The sequence below is a fragment of the Epargyreus clarus genome, unplaced genomic scaffold (assembly GCF_041222505.1).
Source record: "Epargyreus clarus isolate Ecla_fem2 unplaced genomic scaffold, WU_Ecla_fem_2.2 ptg000023l, whole genome shotgun sequence".
Classification (NCBI taxonomy): Eukaryota; Metazoa; Arthropoda; class Insecta; order Lepidoptera; family Hesperiidae; genus Epargyreus; species Epargyreus clarus.
In genome coordinates, this window is record NW_027332230.1 from 12,921,277 (window position 1) to 12,942,939 (window position 21,663).

Consider the following 21,663-nt stretch of genomic DNA (forward strand, 5'->3'; position numbering starts at 1 on the left):
CCATATAAATAAAAAAAAATGTTAAGGGGGAACAACCCTTATCACTTAGGGGTAAAAAAATAGATAGTGGCCGATTCTCAGACCTACTGAATATATACATAAAATTTGGTGAAAATCGGTGAAGCTGTTTTGGAGGAGTGCGGTAACTAACACGAGAATTTTATATATAAGATATATTATATAACGTATGTGTAATATCCTCTCAATTTCCTTTATTTTGACACCCTACTCGATAGGTTTGGTTAATTTTTTTTAAAACGTGTTACTATTTTGCGAGAAAAATTCACCATTTAAGGTCTATAAAATATATAACTTCAGTAATTCAAAGTTTCGGTTATTATTTTACCTCGTTAGAGGTAGAATTTCATTATTTTTATCCAACAAACTTGATACAAAATTTCATAGTGTTTGCTTCAAAATTGACGGTTGTTCAAATGAACTTTAACCCTTATCTTACCCTCTACGGGGTTGATTTTTTTCGGAGGAGGATAAATAAGTGCGTCCTTGTTCCTATCCAGAAAGCTAAATATAAAATTTTATAGCAGTTGCTTCGAAATTAAAGGATTTCAAAAAAACTGTTTTTCCCTATTTTACCCTCTTAAGGGTAAAATTTCCAAAAGGCCTTCCTTAGTACTTATTCACGCTATATAGAGAACCTATATGCAAAATTTCAGAACTGTAAGGTCCTTGGTTTAGGCTGTACGTTGATTTCTGAAAAATGAAAAAGTCATTTAGTTAGTCAGTCAGTCAGTCACCTTGCTGTTTTATATATATACAAATTTGTTTATATAATCTCCGTTTAATTTCCTTTCATTTGATACCCTACTCGATAGGTTCGGTTAACTTTTTTTTTTAAATGTGTTACTATTTCGCGCCAAAAATCCGCCATTTTGATTTTTTTTACTAACACTTATCTAAGGACACTCGGGTCATTGAGACAAATATAATGACACCTTAACTGTTGAAATTCATCCAGCCGTTAGTTAGATCGGATCAAATAAAGAAAGACAAACATACAAGATACGAGCGAAAAACATAACCCTTCTTGGCAGTCGGGTAATTATACTATTTACTGTTCCTTAATTGATTCCTAGATTCATTTAGATTTTCTACTTTTTAGTTAATTTTATCATAAAAGCGTGTTTTTTAGTTTTTTGAACTATATTTATTAGTTATTTATAAAAGTGCCTAGCAACATTAAATATTTAACATTAGGTGCCCTTTGAGATAAACGCTTTAGAAGACGATTACACCCAAATCACTTAAGCGTCTTCAAGTAAAAGATAAAAGTAACCTTTGACAAAGAAACCTTTTGGAATTGTTTACTTACCTAGGTCACCTGAGAATGTACCTCGTCACTGACTTATTATGTGTGAGTAAAAAGGTCTATCTGAACAAAAGCCCGCCGGCTCTAGAAAAAAGTAATATTCTATCGAAATATGAAAAATGAAAATCGTGGTGACATCGGAAATTGTCAATTCTTTCTTTCGTTGAAGTATGATACTTTTTGCCAATAACGTAGGTAAAAAAATATTTTTATACAACTAGTCCATCCGAAGCTAAGTAATTGTTGCTGCTTACAGGCATCGGTAAACAACTACAAATAGAATATAAAATCCTACGTTTAACGCCGGCACCACTCTTACACCTATTTCTACCTCATCTTAGCAGTACCTTCATCGATTGATTACCTTGATTGATTTATTTGAAGGGTGTGGCAAGGAAGATATACTCATACGAGGCGTTCTAACATAGTCCTCAGGGGTAACAACGTGACCAACCTTAGATAGGACTCTAATCTTATCTGGGGTTGTTAATAGTTCTCCGTGGACTACAGTGGTCACTTATCGTCAACTGCATTCTCGTTAGCCTTAATACAAAATATTGAAACATCTCATTTGAATATGGAAGCGGTAAATAAAAGCAGAAGATAGCAACATTCAATTTATTACATATAATTACAGTATCGGCATTTCTGTTCTCATAAAATTATTTTACAGCATCAGAATTTATAAGCGCATCAAATTATCGGAATATTTCAATTATCTGAATATAGTTAACAGGTATTCTTCTCGTAACAGTTTAATAATATATTTTAAAGTGTATTAACATTTCAACTATAACGTTTTATGTATCTAATATATTATTTACAAAATCTGATATTTCCTCTACATCTACGCTAATATTTACATGACTTTACATTACTTTATGATTAACAACAAACCTTTCTCACTTCAGCGTCCTTATATTCCGAATTGCTTTGAAATGTTAATGATATTTCATTTTTCTTTGATGTTGGCTCTAATTCTTTTATAATACTCATCATTCATTCCGAGGAAAATATAATTTATCGAAAAATATTCAACTATCTGACATAAAATATTTTCTCGCATGTTTTTATTCAATCGTACTTTAAGAAATGAAATCCTTAAAAATAAAGTATTTAAATACTTAACAGCATCTACTTTGCACTGATATTTCAAACTTTCCACTAACAATGTATTGTAACGGTAATCACTTTGTTTATGTTTAACATTTATTATCAGTCCCTTGTCCATATATCTACACGTAAAAACAATTATTGTATTCACAGTTCACAGTTCACTAGAAATTACTTGTAGGATCGCCGTCAGAGGGAGTGGAGGCTGGCATCGGTGTCACTCTCCACATTGCCCAGCAGGAGACTGGTCTCGCAGGGGACTGACTGCTGCGAAGATTGACAGCCGTTGGCAGCCGCGTGACGGTTCTGGGGTGGTAATAGTCACAGCTCGATAGCAGCGGAACCCTTCCACGTGACGCCAGCTCGGAGAAGGTGGTATAGCCGCAGCACGCACCATATACATAGACACTGCACAGACAAAATAATGTTTTTAATACCAAATACGTGAAAATATTGTAAACTAAGACCCGCTAGATTTAGATTGTAATAAAATAATTTTAATCTATTGAACATACAAAGGGCGAATTCGCCCGACGGTACTAAAATCATTAGTTACAAGTCACCCAAAAAGCCAGCTAGTAACTTTCGGATTTTAAATACAAAATTATTACGTTTTATACGATTCAAAGTAATCATTTCGTGTACGCAGTGCATTAAGCAGTCGGTTTTATCATTGCAAAGAATGCTCGATTAATTTTAATTTAATTTCACTCATAAATATCTTTGCGCTGCAGCAACCAGTTAATGACTAGTATAAGTACAAATTAATAATACGATTTTATTAATTAAATAATACTAGAAATGGAATAATTATATGCCCTATTAGTGTAATTTCCACCATAATCATTGTTGAAAATTAAGTTTTTTTTCTTTAATATCACTAAAGCTCCTAAATGGCTACAAAAAATATTGAGAAAAGAAATCAGTTGACTAACAAAGAGGAATGAGATCTCGAATTGTTTTGTATTTGAGTAAAGGTATTAAATTCAAAGTCACAAATTATAAGTTTCGTTATACATGAATATACGTACGTTGAGAATTATCCTGGGTATTAAAAATGATATCTCCGCTTTACACATAGCGTCGAATTGCTGAAACAAAGAGATACAATTAGATAACATTACGCTTAATTACTCACAAAGTATGTACCCACTGTACACTTATTAATATAGCTATTACAGAAAGTTATGTTTTTGTATGTAGGAATAAAGTGTAGGTTATTATGTGGTAAGGGAGACATACTTTTCTGAGGCGTTCCAACTTAGTCCTCAGGGGTAGCAACGCATCCGTGGTCGACCTAAAGTAATCTATGTCTGTGGTTGATTACAGATGTCCATGCGCGGGAGTAGCCATTTACCATCAGGTGAACTGCATGGTAGTCTACAGTGGCAGTTCTATATAATAAAAAGCACACGAAAACATAGAAAGACAAAATCCACCGAAATAACTATACCTAAATCAGAAAAAATATACGGTCATAATGATTGACTAAACTGTTGGCAACGGCTAATAATAAAATCATAGGTATTACCAATAGTACTTTTAAATTACCACTACAACGTAAACAAAGTCGTTAAAGAACCCAATCGGACATGTATCATTACCTAAATAGTGCCAACGAAGTCCCTCCCAACTATCGTACAAACCTACCTATGCCAATCAACTAATGGTACTTAATAAACACATGAACTTGAATTTGAATTGGTAATTGGCCGTACCTCGAACAAAGAACTTCCAAGGACGTGGGTTATGATCGATACCGATTATCACATATTATGTTTCGTGTGATACTTTGTGATTCGGAACACATGTCTAGCAAATCGCACCGCTCGTTGAAGGCTGTTCGTGTTCGTCTTTCGTTCGTACAAGAAGGTGGTAGAACCCTTTGTGGTTTGACTCCGGCGGCACCACCGCCACACCTATTTGTGCCTAATAACAGCAGTGTTAGGTGCTGCTGTGTTCCGTTTTGAAGGGTGTGGTAAGGGAGACATACTTTTCCGCGGCGTTCCAGCTTAGTCCACAGGGGTAGCGGCGCATCTGTGGCCGACCTCAGGTAGTAATATCTAATCCTATCTGAGGTTAATTACAAATGTCCATGGGCGGCATTAGCCACTTACCATCAAGTGGACTGCATGCTCGTCTGTTACTCCTATGTTATAAAAAAGTGGAATAGTGGTGGTACTCCAAAGTTTAATTTCTATGTTTTTTTCATAAGTAACTTGCGAGATTTGGTATGAACAGCGTCGTCCAACTGTTCCACTGCTAAGCACTGATCTCATCTCATAATGAGAGAGGATGAAGGCGATAGTAGACCGCGCTGGCCCGCAAATTTTTTTTAGCACTCTCAAGTGTTTGGATTTTCTCAGGATGTTTTACATGACCTTTAATTAAATTGCTATAAGTACATAACTTCGAACGATCAAAGGAGTGGGGTTCCTGTCCTGGGTTTCGAACCTCTGAACCCTGACCTGTGCGGCCGAGTTTTTATCACCAAGGCACTCATCTGCCTGCTACATGGAGATTCAAAAAAAAAGATGCAAATAGAGATTTTGGAATGTATGGGAGTAATAAAGCAGCGGGGAATATTAAATCTATCATTCTATGAGAAATTTATTTAATACCAAAATCCTAATGCTGCATTTTCGTATGAAAATGAAATGACTTCTTACTTCGTAGTCAGGAGCCATAAGCGAATGTCAAATGAAATGAAATGAAATGAAATGAAATGAAATGAAATGAAATGAAATGAAATGAAATGAAATGAAATGAAATGAAATGAAATGAAATGAAATGAAATGAAATGAAATGAAATGAAATGAAATGAAATGAAATGAAATGAAATGAAATGAAATGAAATGAAATGAAATGAAATGAAATGAAATGAAATGAAATGAAATGAAATGAAATGAAATGAAATGAAATGAAATGAAATGAAATGAAATGAAATGAAATGAAATGAAATGAAATGAAATGAAATGAAATGAAATGAAATGAAATGAAATGAAATGAAATGAAATGAAATGAAATGAAATGAAATGAAATGAAATGAAATGAAATGAAATGAAATGAAATGAAATGAAATGAAATGAAATGAAATATATTTATTTTGTATAGGCCAACGGCGGCACTTACAAATTGTCAGTTACAATATTTTCTTAAACTACTACCGGATCGGAACGCGACCTCTACTGAGAAGATCCGGTAAGAAACTCAGTGGGTTTGTCTTTTTTAATTTTAAAAATAATTATTCTCTTTTTATTTATTTTTTTTTTAAATGCCATTATTTTTACATATAATTAATAAAGCATTAGCTCCAGTATCTTGATTTACATTTATCTAAAAAAAAGAAGTTTGTTCAGCAAGATACGCTACACTTTGACATTTTCTTAATTAACTAATAATTATGTTATTGATCAGTCCCAAGCTGTTTTATCATTAATATAATCAGAAATTTTATAATAAGCTTTACGACTAAGTGTGCTTTTGATAATAACTTTAAATTTATTAATTGACAAATTTCTGATTTTGATGGGCAGTTTATTATAAAAACGTATACATTGACCCACAAAAGAATTACTTATTTTGTGGAGACGAGTAACATGTGTAGAAAGGTTAAGTTTGTTCCTTGTATTTACATTATGCGTGTCACACCGTTTTACAAATTTATCAATATTTTTCCTTACATAAATTAGGTTTTCATATATGTATTGGGATACATATATGAAAACCTAATTTATGGGATACATATATTATGGGATACATATATTTAACCTAATAATTATATCATTCTATGAGAACTCTACATAATACCAAAATCCTAACGCTGCATTTTCGTGTGAAAATGAAATGACTTCTAACTCCGTAGTGAGCACGTAAACTGATTGCAGATAGCGCTATTGTGCAATGTGCATGTCGACCGTTATGTCATATTGTAGTCACACTACGTTAGTCAAGACGTTGCGCATACATTTAACAAGCTGTTAACTTCATCTAAAGCTTAACACATAACTTTAAGGCTATTGTACAATAAAATGTGTTTTATATGTAAATTTTCAACTTACTAAAGTGAAAAACTTTAAAAAATAGCCAAATAAAGATGTATTTTGGAGAAATTTTTTTTTCTTTTACTGAATTAAAAATTTTCCTTGAAAAAAAAAATAGAATGATTATTATTAGCAACCATCCCTGAAACAATGTTATTTAAATTTATAACACTTATTTTAAAAGTTAAAATACGCGGATGATTATTTTCAAAACGCATTTAAAATTTATTACATGCATAGACTTTTGTAACTCACTTCTTTTATAACATTAATAAAGTAAATGTAGAATAGAAGCGAAACTAACAAAAACCGCAAAATAGTATAAATGTGTATTTAAAAATATTAAAAAGTTCTTTACATTTTTTAAATACTCTTGGTTTTTGTTTCAACTTAAATTTTGATTTACTTTAACGAACCTAAACATGTAAAAACACGATAAAATCTAAAACAACACAGTTCAAAATTCTATATTTTTATCCTGTCCCCAAAAATCACTAACAACAATTTATTGTATAACATTAATATTTATTATTCGTATACACTATTGAATTCGCAACATGCTATTAAATTTTATTTCACTGAAACAAAATTGAACAAAAGATTAAACAAAGCATACAAAAGTGGTATTTTAAATTGTAAAAAACATTCAGTTTGCGTAATCCTCGACTATTTTTCATACTAACAGGTGACGCAAATGGCGCTGAAAACCGTTAGCTACTTTATTTATTCAACACCGTACAATAATAAAAACAAAATCTAGTATTTTCGTTTCAATTTCATAGTCCTAAGGATTAGTACTAATGTTTCATTTAATATTACTACCTTTACAAGAAAATTAATATTTATTATCAATTTTATGAATCACATATTTAATACATTGCATTTTTTATTTTTATGGTACTAGGTTGTATATTTACAATTATAATTACAATTACTAAAAATTGAAAATAAAAAATGTAAGTATAAAATATAAAAGAACTTATTTACAAATTTATTTTAAATCACATTATGTGATTTAAAAATACAATATTAGCCAATAAAATTTGATAAGAATATGAAACGTAAGAATAATAATTTAATAGACGAAGCCCTTTGTGGTTTGCATCTGGTGGCACCACAGCCTCACCTATTTCTGCTTTATAGGAGCAGTGTCAAAACTAATTGATTAAACATCTCCCTTGACTTTTCCAATTGACAGTTTCATACAAAACTCCTTATACAAACGTATATGAACTGTTTGGTGAAAGTATTTTTTAATAATTTTTCACTCTGTCACCAAACCCTTACTGAGCTCCGATCTCGTCCCAAAATGAAAAGGATTATGGACATAATCCACCACGCTAGGCAAACTTTAACGGCATTATATGGTCTTAAAGCATGTAGATTTTCCTCATGAAGTTTCCTTTTCATAATATTTCAAAGAAAAAATATTCTTTGTTAAAGATACTTCAAAAAGAAAACCTCATAATTTTATTTGATTCAAATTCGCATTCAGGATAGAATCTAGATTGCCACCGTGGGAAACCTAAATGGAAGCTAACACTGAAATATCAGTTATCACTAAATTTCATTAAAAGGGTAAAAATCTTACATTTTTCGGAATTTTAATTTTCATACAAATGTGGTCTATTTTTATTGCTTTAATTTGATTTGAAGTATTGTATATTTTATGCTAAAATAACTGTATTAGTATTATGTAAACTTTGTTAAATAGTTTTAATGTGGTATTTTTATAAAATTGATCGGATATTTTATATTATATGCTAAAGTATGTTTCAGGCATAATGGACACGCTGTTTACGCCTTTATCCAAATTCAGAACTATGTACCTACTAAACCAACATTTATTTCATTATACTTTTTACTTTGTAGTGACATAGAAGTTGATTGTATTTTTTGTTAAAATTGTTTTTGAATACCTCGTAGAATTGTTTTTTATATTTTTTTTATTTCGTTTTTTATCTGATATTTTTATATATATTATATAAAGCTCAAGTGTGTTTCAGTTATATTTTCTGTACCTGACGCTTAACCCTCAATTTGCAACAAAACAACAATGCAACATAAACTGTATACAACAGACCATTTGCTTTTAACACGCGAGCGTTCAACAATTAACTAGATTAAATACTCAACGCGTGGCTTCAACTTGATTGTAGCACAAACTATTGTGACAAAGGTACCCGCCGACTGTTGTTAACAGTATTCCCTGTTGACATGTGTGCAGACTGATAAGGTACGATAGTCCACACTTAACGACGTAGAATACACTTGAAATAACGAGCTGTCTATACAAATACAAATAAAAACGAAACGTAACCATGTTGAACACTTTTGGCGTTTTTTTTTTTTTAATAAAATTAGAGTAGCACACGAGCATGCAATCCACCTGATGGTAAGTGGTGGACACCCATGCACATCTGTAATCAACCCCAGATAAGATAAGACCTGAAATCGGTCTCAAATGCCCTTGAGGACTAAGCTGAAATGCCTCGAAAAAGTATGTCTCTTTTACCACACCCTTCAAACCACAACAACAATGTTTACAAAACTGTTATTAGACAGACATAGGTGTGGCGGTGGTGCCGCTGGAGTCGAACCACTGAAAGTTCTACCACCTTTAAAGTGTGAAAATTTCAACAAATTCTTTTCTAGGCATAGAACTTTGATTTAATATTAATAAAACAAACAGCAAACAACAACAAACAACATTTCGATAAATATCTTAAAGATACTACGCTACGCTACGTTTTTTACGCTAACACATCATAAGAACATTTATTACGTATTATGTTCGGTCCGTGTATGTAAATCTGTTTTGCGTCACATTTTCTTTAGAACACTCAATATGTATATCTTTCATATCTTCACAAACCCGTTATTTTCATGGATTTTTTTATTAAAAAGAAATAACAAATCAATCAGAATCTGCCTAGTCTATAATCACTCCTTAATAGAACTGGAGTTTCAGCTGAGATGAGCCACAAATGCGTTACAAAGCTAAGTTGGAACACCTCATATGAGAATTTCCGACTTATCACACCCTTCAAGTAGAACAACAGCGCTAAATATTACTATGCCGGGATTAATCATCGCCGTCGAGTTTGTGCACAGTTATGTGGTTCGGTTTAGACAAGTGAAAGCTGCATACGATATGCTAAATTCTAACTACAACACAAAACAGTCAGACTAGACGTAAGGGCCCTTTTTGATACGACTCGTCCGGAAGCACCACATTCACACATATCTATATAATAAAGTCAGTGTTAAGCGCTGCTGTTCCGGGTTGAAGGGTGTGGTAATGAAGACATACTTATCCGAGGCGTTTAAACTTAGTCCTCAGGGATAGCAATGCGTCTATGGCCCTCCTCACGTTTCTAATCTTATCTTAGGTGTGGATCACAGCTCTCCACGGCAGTTGCCTATTACTATCAAGTGGATTACATATCCATTACTACTTCTATTTTATTGAAAAAACTACATACGTTTACTGCTACTAATACTTAATTTAACTGTGAAAACTATTACATTCACTTCTGAGAAATCAAAGTGTATAAAAAGTGTATCGAAGTGTATAACTTACTTTATTCACATGATCCCTCAGGATATTGGAGTACACCATGGCCATTGCTTCCAACGCCATAAATGTCATGCAGCCCACCACCCATGGCACTAGAAACGCGACGTTTTCCTGTAAATATATCTTATGTTATTAAAAAACAACTTTTCGAACAAATAATAATTAGAATATTTTTATTTTGTTATACCATTAAAAGGTTTTCTGAAATAGAACCGTAGTATGTACAACCTACAAGAAAGAAACTCGGCCTCTCACTCGAGGGGTCCGAGGTTCAAATCCTAGGCACCTTTGATTTTTCGAAGTTATGTGCCTATTAGAAATTAATTATCACTTGCTTAAACGGCGAAGGAAAACATCGTGAGGAAACCTGCATACCGGAGAAATCTTTAAAAGTGTTCAAAGGTAAGTCAAGTCTACCAATTCGCACTTGGCCAGCGCGGTAGACTATGGCCTAATCCTTCTCATTCTGAGAGGAGACCCGTGCCCAGCAGTGGGACAGTAATGGGTTGATGATGATGATGATGATGAACCGTAGTATATCATGGTACCAATTACCAATATTACCAGAGAAATCAAATACCACCATAAATAGCTTTGATAGTGTTATGTGATCTTAGGCTTAATGAAATCTGATGGCATGTCAAGCATGCAAGATGTTCGATCAAGTACCTTTATAGTAACAGTAGTAATTAATTAATTACATTTCGTAACGTCTACGATCAAAATGTATTAAAAGGGCCTTTAAATGTTTAATCTATATCCCTCTATAACCCAAACCATTCAATCTACGGGGCCAACCTAAGAACCTGACGGACCCATGAAAATCGAAGAGTATCTTATTTATATATAAATAAGATACTCTTTTCATGATATATCATAGTTTTACTTGATACTTTTAAGTACACATAGTTTTACTTTGTGTACTTACGATTTTCATGATATATCATAGTATGTATATTTGTGGAGAAAACATTGAGTTTATATCCATTTTATGTATAAGCTACAGTCCTTTTGATTTGATTGGATAGTAATAAGCACTTTACATTCATAGCCCCATAAAAGAAATACTTCAAAACACCTTTCAAATCTTCCAAGTCTTCAGTGTTATAGAAACAAGTACACATAACATACAATACATATTTAGAATCATAGATTACTCACTCCTAACAAGAAAATGTAACCAGTTTCGACAATTGAAAATTATTTAAAAAAAGTAGTTTTTTAGATCATTAACGAATGAAACGATATTTCTCCGCACTTTTTCTTTGATTTCGTGTTTTTGCAGCACCTAACTGCGCATGTCGCCATTGTTCCGCGTAAATTACACCATGACAGCCATTAAATGCCTGACAGAATTGTCAACCGTTTAAGCCATTTAATGGCTTCCTTCAGTTACAAAGCGGTGAGATATCTATACTTATCTATGTTTAGAATGGAAAAGAGATATAACCATTTACTAAATCACACATGCATTTGTTGTTTCAAGCATTATTTGTTAATTAATTAATGTACTTCTTTTCCCTGCCGTAGAAACAAGAGTACATTACTGATATTACTGGAAACCAAAAATGTGTGCTTGAAAATTTGATGAATAAAATTTCATGCCGCATATTTCACTCATCCAAATGTTTAAGTACAATTAACTTTATTTTCGTACGTCCAAATGTGTAACTTCAAAGATATTTTCCTTCTATTAGTCTTAGCAACCTTATTTAGTAGAAGTAAACCAGTTACTTCTACTAAATAAAACTTTAGAGTTGGAGTTTTTTTATTCGTTAACGAAGTGGACACCTTCAAAAGGTACTCGGTGTCGTGGGAACGAGACGGAGGTATGTGGGATTCTTACTGCGCTAAACCCCCCCCCCAAAGAGAGACCATCTCCAAAGGAACGCAACCTCGGTTAGGGCTCTAATCATCGCCAACTATCACCGGCTGTTGTTGATGACCGCCGATCGCAAGACGAAGATCGTGTTTTGTCATTGACAACGGCCGTAAAAGCCAACGACCGTCACAAAAGATCGTAGACAATCGTCGGCGGTTGTCAACGACTATCTACGACCTTAATCGCTATCCTGTGTATACTAACGATAGTTTACGACCAACTGCATCACTCGTCACCAACGCAGTGACTGCCTGTGATACTGAATAAATTTCAATTTGCACACACGCACATTGAATCGGTAACGTTATTTTCATTTTCTACTCCCAACATGACATCGAGCGCAATAGAATGCTTCTCCTACATTCTATTACAAAATTGTGAACAACGCTCACTAGAGAATGTGTAAAGTCATTTTTATTTTCTTTTTTAAATACAACATCGACTGTACGTGAAATTGTACGCTAAACTGTTTCGTAATTGTGAACAACACTCGCTCGAGAATGCATAATGTTTTTTTTTTCTTTTCTTTTCTTATTTAAACATTACTTCGAGTGTGATACTAGAAATTGTAATTTACCTCTGCTCTTTTTGTAAACTGTGAACACTCGCTTGAGAATGCCAACTATGGCACCATTCACCTCATCGCGTCGCGTTCCACACCCAAAAATGTTTATAAACTCTGTCTTACGACAATCGATGACTTGATCGTATATACTCATACATATGTAGTTAATAGTTATAAATAGGTATATATTCCACCGCTATCGAGAAATGTGTATTCGTTTGCGCACAACAAAAGTTCAATTTAAGTCGTAATTGTACAATAAGTAATTTCATTTCACTTCGTCACGTTTCGTCAGTCTCATCTCGTCTCGTCACTTTGATTGACGAACCGGTAACACGAAGGATGTGTGAGAATCCAATATCCTCTATCTTAATCCTTAGGAATTTCCACGCGTTTGTCATATCCCTGCCTATATTACCTTTGAAAATCGTGCTTTACATCTTAAATTTCTTTAAAATGTCTTTGAGTAATTTCAAGATATACTCAAGCAATAATAAATTGAGTTTCATTAAAATATAAAACTCACAATTTTAAAATACATTTGTTGCAATTATGAAAAAGCAATTTCAAATTGATGTGAAGCGAGACGTAACGGGGAAAAAGAAACAAAAGTAGAGACAAAGAACTTTTTAAGAATGGCTAAAAAGAGTTTTGATTTTTCAACATAATCTTTTCAGATCTTTAAACAAAAAGTTATATTACGAGTTATAGAAATCGTCAGAGCAACAATGGGCAGATAATTCAAAATTGTTAAAGATAGACTAGAACTTTATGTATGTGTACGAATTCTACTTGAAGCCGATCACAAATATATTGTCACTGTTCATGGCTAAGATGGTGAGATCACAAAAAGTAAGCCGGCATCAATACCTTTCCCAATGAAATTGAACTATTTCTAGTGGTCGAAATGTATATTATAATCATTATTGACATCCAGAGATTATGTCAACAATATAGCTGCCAAACAAAAAAGAAGGAAATTAATTACCTTTACGAGTAACTTATGTAAAATTTACACGCGAAATATTTTGTTCTCGTATTTTACGTAGATAAGCTTTGTAACTCCGTGACATCGTGACAAAGTCATAAAGCGTAATTATGGTTTCTCGTAAAACCTTCCCTTGACACTCAATCTCAGTGTAGAGTGCCTTATTACGTACTTAAAACGTACTATCGTATACGGTTGACGGGGCGGTATGCAGTAAGCTTGTACGTAAAGTTCCTTCAGAAATGTAATGGAATCTTCCTCGACAAATGGTATCTTCTAGCTTATGCGTTGTAATACATATAACTACGTATTGCTTCAGTTCGCGACAAAATATGTCTGAAATAAATACTAAAAGTATGAGATACTAATCATATGAGAACGAAGTTTGGTCACGCGTATGGTAATAGGAATAGAATTTGAAGGTGGTAGAACACTTTGTGGTTCGACTCCGGCGGTACCACCACCACACCTATATCTGCCTCATAACAGTACCCTTACCAGGAGTTTTTACGTTTCGACCAGTGTGACTGTTTTGGTATTTGTTTACGTATTTGCCCATACAAATTCCAATCAGCGCCCCTAGCGGATTGTGTCAGAACTAGGAAATCCTATGGGCCAATACGTAAACAAATACCAAAACAGTCATATTCCGTTTTGAAGGGTGTGGTAAGGGAGACATAGTTTTCCGAGGCATTCCGGTTTAGTCCTCAGGGGTAGCGACACATCTGTGGCTGACCTCAGGTAGGAATATCTAATCCTATCTGGGGTTGATTACAGATGTTCATGGGCGGCAGTAGCTACTTACCATCAGGTGGACTACATGTTCGTCTGCTACTCCTATATTATAAAAAAAAGAACAGTGAAAATCGTCATGTAAGGAAAAGGCGTTATGCCTTCGCCGTGTGAGTATTTCTCTTGTGTATTGCAACCACGTTTTTAATGTTTAAATACATTATCTACAAACTTAACACATATAGGATCTGGTCGAATATGTAGAATGCGTTCGCTTATTAGGTTGGCATAAGATTTTACCGTAAGCGTTACCGTCAAAGTTAAAATCTATGTCGTCTAAGCGTTACATAAGGAATTTCTCACTACAAGAAAAAATTGGCTTCATACTTCAAGCCCTAATTGACGGTAGAAAGGCATCATCGCTCAAGTACCACTCCAGTACCTACACAACTAGTATGGTAGCGTTTCAAAGGGTTTTACTGAGTGGTGTAAAATGGCGCTCAGTAGAGTCTTTTTAGACTAGTCCTTTTTTACCCGACTACTACGAAGGAAAATGGGATAAGAGGGCTGTGATTTTGACTGGTATATACTACAAAACAAATACAGGTCTGTGTATATACCTATGTATGTATAAACACCTTTACGGTGTGTAGATGCGTCTTCTTCCTCATGACTTCTAAAGCACTTATCGTGATACGAAAATTGAGCTTTTATATAAAAGTATTTTAGAAACACTTTGTGCTGCGCCAATTATCGGGTATGTGTTGTCCCACATTAAATTTAATATAGCGAACCTTTATAGCGGATTTTAATTTATTAATCTGTATTTTTGTTACCTAAATCTAATCTAAACATTTATCAATCCCGTTTTGAATATAGATCCCAAAATTGCATTTTACGGTATTTCGTATTTTGCACGGGACATAAGACATATTCGCAGTGACTACTTATTGGTCCGGGGAGGGATATAGTCTTAAAGAGGGAATGCGAGGAATATTTGCTTGCAATCCTAATTAAATACTATTTTACGTCTCTATAATAATCACTGTTGATTTATATTTTACAAGCGTTATACATACAAGCGACTAACTTGCGCTGACGAGCGCCGACTGTCGCTAGCCATCGTTAACTATATATATAATATACAAATATATATAATAATATACCAGATGATATTCGAAATTGCAAGGATATCCATGCGTTTAAAAATAAACTAAAAACATATCTAACTAATAAATGCTACTACAGTTTAAAATCCTTTTTGAGCGATAAAAATAAGTAATCCAATTTGTTATCAAGTCATATTGAATGTCATAATTGTTAGAATTAAAATTATAATAATAGTTTTTAGATGACATGTATATTTGTAAGCCACTTAGTGTCAGAATAAGCGACTATGTAACAAAAATGTGTAACAACTAAAAATTACCTTATTCACAAATAAACTGATTTGATTTGATTTAACTATTAGTTAACAGTCAATTAGCAACTAGCAACAGTCGTTAGGAACCGACTAACTGTCGGTGTCGCCCGCGATAATCTGCGACCACCGGCCAACTGTCGGCGACGATTTTAGGTGCAGGCTGTCGCACGAGTACACGAACCCTTATACGAAAAAATATCTTTTAAATTATTACTTTTTTCTAAAATGAAGCACTTTGATACAAGTAGGCACTTATGTTTTGATGTTAAGACTCTTAAAGAATGAAAACATCATTCAGATTTTGCTACAGGAAAAATATTTTCTTTCCTTTTATGAATTATGCGCCACCTACATCAACATAGATAATAATTTACCATTAACTCTAGAAAAGTACTTTTTGCTGAAATATGGTGTTATTTTTAATAGAAAGCTTTCTTAAAGGATATAAAATATAAATTGAGTTATTGGAGGCATTAGGTACAAAATTTGATTTTATTCCTTTCTCCTTAAATTTGTGAGTTTTGTGAGTCCTTTGTATTTATAACTAAAATATAACAAAAGATCTAATTAATAGGGTTTATTTTACATATCAGTGCGAATAGTAATTTAGAAGGTTTTGACCTAAGTATCTTTATAAAACCTAGATATAAAATTTTGTAGGTCTAAGATAAGATATTATAGACTAGATAAATTTTAAGTGTAATGTAGGACGTAGAGTGCAACACGTTAAGTGGACAAGAACTTAAAAATAAGTATGTACTGAAGAGATTAAGTTACCAACTTATGGTCTAACTTACTTAATGTTTAGCCTACCAAACATCGATACTTAACAATTTCAGCCTTTTTTGTATAATATAGGAGTAGCAGACGAGCATGCAGTCCACCTGATGGTAAGTGGCTACTGCCGCCCATGGACATCTGTAATAAACTCCAGATAGGATTAGATATTCCTACCTGAGGTCAACCTCAGATGCGCCGCTACCCCTGAGGACTAAGCTGGAACGCCTCGGAAAAGTCTGTCTCCCTTACCACACCCTTCAAACCGGAACACAGCAGCGCCTAACACAGCTGTTATTAGGTAGAAATAGGTGTAGCGGTGGTGCCACCGGAGTCGAATCACAAAGGGTTCTACCATCTTCAAACCTATAGCCTACTAGAACTAGCCAAATTCCGAACTTTGGTAGGCAAAAATTGGATAGATTGAGTATTAATAACGGGTGTTAACCCTCAGGGGTTAAACGCAACTATGAGCAACTTTAAGTAGAATTTTTATTTTATGTAGAGTTGATGATTGAACTGTGGCATACAGACACATCAGTCCACACCCAGATGATACAAGTGTATCATTCACTTACACATTACTACAATCATTAATTTATAAATACTCACTTTATAAATCCCATAGAAGAGAAATATGCTTAGTACAATCATGAACATTTGTGTTCCTATTATCGCGAAGTACGCTATCTGTACACCTGAAACAAACAGAAAAGAAAATTAGTATTACCATACATTGCAACAATATTTTAACTAACTTTACTATTTTTTATTTAGATTAAGTACCTATTTTAGGGACGTCTTTCCCAACAGCGAAGGGTAACTTTTTTGAGCGAATTCTTTCGGGACGCCTTGCATTCCAAAGGGTTTGACGGATTTTAACACATAGGGACATGAACTATATTCTTGAGAAGTCTGGTATTTTGTTTGTAAATTCTATTATAAAATTCATTTTTTGCTCCTAAATTAACGCTAACGATACTTAATGTCAATTAATTTAAGATACTCAAAGAAACAAAATAAAAAATCATCTACAACGGCGAACCGAGGGTTTCAGTCCTCTGATAAAATGCTGTTACCTTAATCAGCCTCGACTGATAGAATAAAAAAAAAAACAACCGACTTCTATGTCACTACAAAGTAAAAAATAATTGAAATAAATGTTGGTTTAGTAAATAGTTCTGAAGTCGCGCTCTATTATTGTGTTGTGGTGTTATAGTTGGATAACACCGTAAACAGCGTGTGTCTCTCTTTAGGCAGTCGGTTAAAAATAATAGAGATTTTGGTAGAAAAGAAATAGAAAGAAAAACTTCAAACGATTGCGTGTACAAGTTATGGTTTCTAATTAAATAAGCGACAGGTCCATTAGTTTATACGTTTAACTTAATTTGGTACAACATGCATTGTTTGCGTGTCAGTTGATAGGTTGGCTTAACGTATTCAATTCTTCCAGTTTCAGAGTTCGTGCAGAAACTTAGCAGACGACGGAGTTTATTAGCGACCTTAATTACACGTAGACACAAACAGACAATAACTGGAGAAATTGTTAGAAATATCGTGAATAGTTAGAATTTTCGCTGATAAAGTGATATAAGTAAGTAGTAACTTGTGGTTAGAACCTCGCAATCGGATGGTTCGAAGTTCGCATCTGAAACACCTCTGACTTTAACTTACGTTTACTCGACTAACGGTGATAATGTCATCCCGAGGAAACCTACACGGCTGAGAGTTCTAAAAAAGTTCTTATTAAGTTTATGAGGCCAATTTCATCAATTGCTTGTCCAGCGCGGTGTATACAGTGACGCATTTACGCCTACACGCATGTCCTATCTGCACGCGTTAATCCGATGCATTCTCTTCGCGACCCGCGTACTTGTGGCATACACGCAAGTGGTATAGGGGCAAGATTCAAGAGTTATACATTTTTTTTTATAATATAGCAGACGAGCATGCAGTCCACCTGATGGTAAGTCGCTACTACCGCCCATGGACATCTGTAGTCAACCCCAGATAGGATTAGATATTCCTACCTGAGGTCGCGCTAGATTCGCCGCTACCCCTGAGGACTAAGCTGGAACGCCTCGGAAAAGTCTGTCTCCCTTACTACACCCTTCAAACCGGAACATAGCAGCGCCTAACACTGCTGCTATTAGGTAGAAATAGGTGTGGCGGTGGTGCCGCCGGAGTCGAACCACAAAGGGTTCTACCACCTGTCAAAATGTTAAATGTTGTAGAAGTTTATGTTTTTGAAACTATTGGCGATTTTAAAACATTACTACCTGTACCTACATTAGTTGGTACGTAGTCAAGCGTTGTGCAACTGATGAGATAAACGAGTCAACACGTGAACATCATTCGGGTATTCGAACAGACCGACACATTTTCTAATTAAGCCGATTGGGTTCGGCTGTGGGCGGAATAGCCACCGGATTCATCCAACAAATAGGAATAGTTAGTTAGTTTTCACACATTGCTCCTAATAAAGTGCTTATACGCTAAATAAATGGTTATATATAATATCACTTATACTATAAATTATGTACTTAATAACTCCATTATTTTAAACATTTTTGGTGGATTATACTATAATTCCGATTAGACAGGACATAACCATTAAACTTCTCATATATAAGACACCGAGACATTTTAAAGGTAGCCAGTTCCACTTCGGAGGTACCACCATTGCACCTGCTTCTAGCGTGAAGCAATTTGGCTTTTTAGTACAAAGATGTGGACTCCAGCGAACTTAGTCCTCACCAGTGGCAAAGCATCTGTAATCGGCTTCAGGTAAAACCGTTCTATATGGAGGAAAGACTATTGACTGGAAGGAAAGAGCTGTAATGAGGAAAACAAAATATTTTCAATAGCTACATTGTGACATAAAGTTACTTTGTGACATATTCGCCATATACCCCAACTATTCAATGTTCGTCATAAATATACACCGATTCAATGCAGACGAGCAACACGAGTTTGCGTATTCGACGGGGCTAACACATTTCCTAATTAACCCAACCGGTTTAATCGTGGGACAAATGGCTAGAGGCTCTGTCGGCCGGCAATGAATTAATTCTACCACAATGCTCGGATATCCTAAATTGGAGGTTCTTTGGGAAAAAGTTTATTATAAAATTCTGCACTTATACCTCGACTTCTGGCTAGTGTTGCCAACAAAAATAGACTAATTTTATTTTTGCCAAAAAAATGTATATAAGTGGAAAGAGATCGTTATTCAACAGTCTAAATGATGGAACTTTTCACCACCAGTTTTTTTCATTAATGTAGTATTAGTCGTATTATTAACGACTTGGCGTAAAAGTTTGTTGAAACCGTGATCGGCCATCTAAAAATATACCTAGTAGAAGCGTTTTTTATTATATTTTGTAATCATAGATTGACACTGCAAGTTTATTTATTGTTACTTGAAATAAATTTATTGAAATTGGAACCTTTCGGTTCAAATCGTACTTGACAAACTTGTAGATTTCGATTTATATCGAAGCCACGACAGCATATAAATAAAGTTCGTGATAAAATTCAAAATCCATTAACTATGAGAGGCGATCCAACGGATACATTGTGTAAGATCGAAGCAAATACCCCGAAGCAGTCGATGTGATCGATTCTACCCGATTTGTTTGCTCACTTCAGAATCGATTACGTGCCTATAGTAGCGTGGGGTTGATTTAATTTATCGAGTTTTTCCATCTTGCCAATTACTTTTTTTACAAGTTTTGTAACTCAATGTACTCCTGGAAATATAAGCAGAGTTTCGTCGTTTACCCATTACTTTCCCACTGCTGAGCACGGGTTTTCTTTCAGAAACAATGGGCGTCATTGTCCACTGCGCTAACAACGTGTGTCTTATAAATTTATTTATTAAAGTATTTTCAGGCATGTATGTTTTCCCACGATATTTACTTTACAATTGAAGCATACAATCATTAATTTCTAATACGAACATATTTTCAGAAAATCAAAAGAAAATGCCAGGGATTCGAACCTCGGACCGCGTGATTCAGAGGTTGTACCTAGTTCAACCCACTAGGCTATCGTTGCTCTCAATCTAAATACATAATACTTTTTCATGTCACATAATAAAAAAATGCATGCCATTATTCCTATAAAAATAAAAGTTTATTAGTACATCGCGGATAAAAAACAATAAGATTACGTATCTTCCCACTCACCTCGTTAATTGAGGATTAAGTCTGACAAAGTTGTTTCCATATAAAACGAATCCAATTTGGTTGTATTTTTAATAAACCACGTTTTTAAGACGATTTTAGACCGTTCCCGGGAGTTTATAAGTATCACGAGCCCAATCTGCCTGCGTGCGCTGACAAGGCCAAAAAGATTTATTATTTTCCATCAACCCCAGATCCAAATTTTCCTCAACAATGGGGAAGCCGCGGAGGGACAAGACAAGCCAATTTAGGAACGGAGTTTCCATCGAAAATACAGGGTTTCGTCGCAAAATCAATTCAAAATTCAGATGCCGTGTTTGACACATGTATAAGATTAGTTTTGATTATATTAGGTAGATAAGATTCAGAGGTCTACCTAAGACAAGCAGCAATGTCAATCTTTTCAGCGTTAGTCATTATTTATTTTATTCGAAGCCAGACTCCTATGCATTATTAATTTTCAAAGGTATTTACGTATTAGTTATTAATTATAACTTGCTATCGTGAAGAAACAAACCTGAATGAGGGTGTGAAATCTACCAATCCGCACTTGGCCAGCATAGTGGAGTATGCCTAGAACACTCGATGATACAGTAAATTCTAAAGTTTCTTTTGCTTTGCCTTTTTATAGGTTCATAAAGATGTTTTAGAATTCTTCGTGGAAACGAACTTTCGTGTTACCTTAGATTGCAAATCCAAATGAAGACTTGCGCTTTCACATTATAATTAGACATTTGTTTGTTGTCTCGTTTCAAAGAGCATGAAATATCAGAAGCAGAGCGTGCCCTCACAAACGAAAGTGCATCGCATTTTAGCTTCAAAATTTATTCTGTGGAAATTTGAGCGTGGACAAATAAATGGTCCCATGGGAAACCATTTTCAAATTTAACGCTATATTTCAAAGGGTATAACAATTTCTATATAAACTTAATGATTATACTACATGTAAAGAAAATAATTTAATATACCTGTAACGACTGCTACTCGTATTAAAAACCCCAAAAGTATGAACGAATGAATATTTCCATTTAAACTACGCGATACAA

The 21,663-nt window shown here is 34.2% G+C and overlaps 1 protein-coding gene across 3 annotated transcripts in view; it reads right to left on the reverse strand.

The window, feature by feature from the left end:
- Positions 1–2,513: 2,513 nt before the first annotated feature.
- LOC140751808 (uncharacterized) overlaps positions 2,514–21,663 on the reverse strand; it is a 79,518-nt gene continuing 60,368 nt past the window's right edge. For all 3 annotated transcript variants that reach the window (XM_073085861.1, XM_073085860.1, XM_073085859.1), the window contains 4 exons: positions 17,043–17,128; positions 10,067–10,174; positions 3,472–3,531; positions 2,514–2,848 (listed from right to left, as the gene is read on the reverse strand). In XM_073085861.1, the coding sequence (XP_072941962.1) occupies positions 2,762–2,848; positions 3,472–3,531; positions 10,067–10,174; positions 17,043–17,128 (341 nt within the window). In that variant the 3' untranslated portion in view covers positions 2,514–2,761. The remainder of the gene's footprint in view (positions 2,849–3,471; positions 3,532–10,066; positions 10,175–17,042; positions 17,129–21,663) is intronic.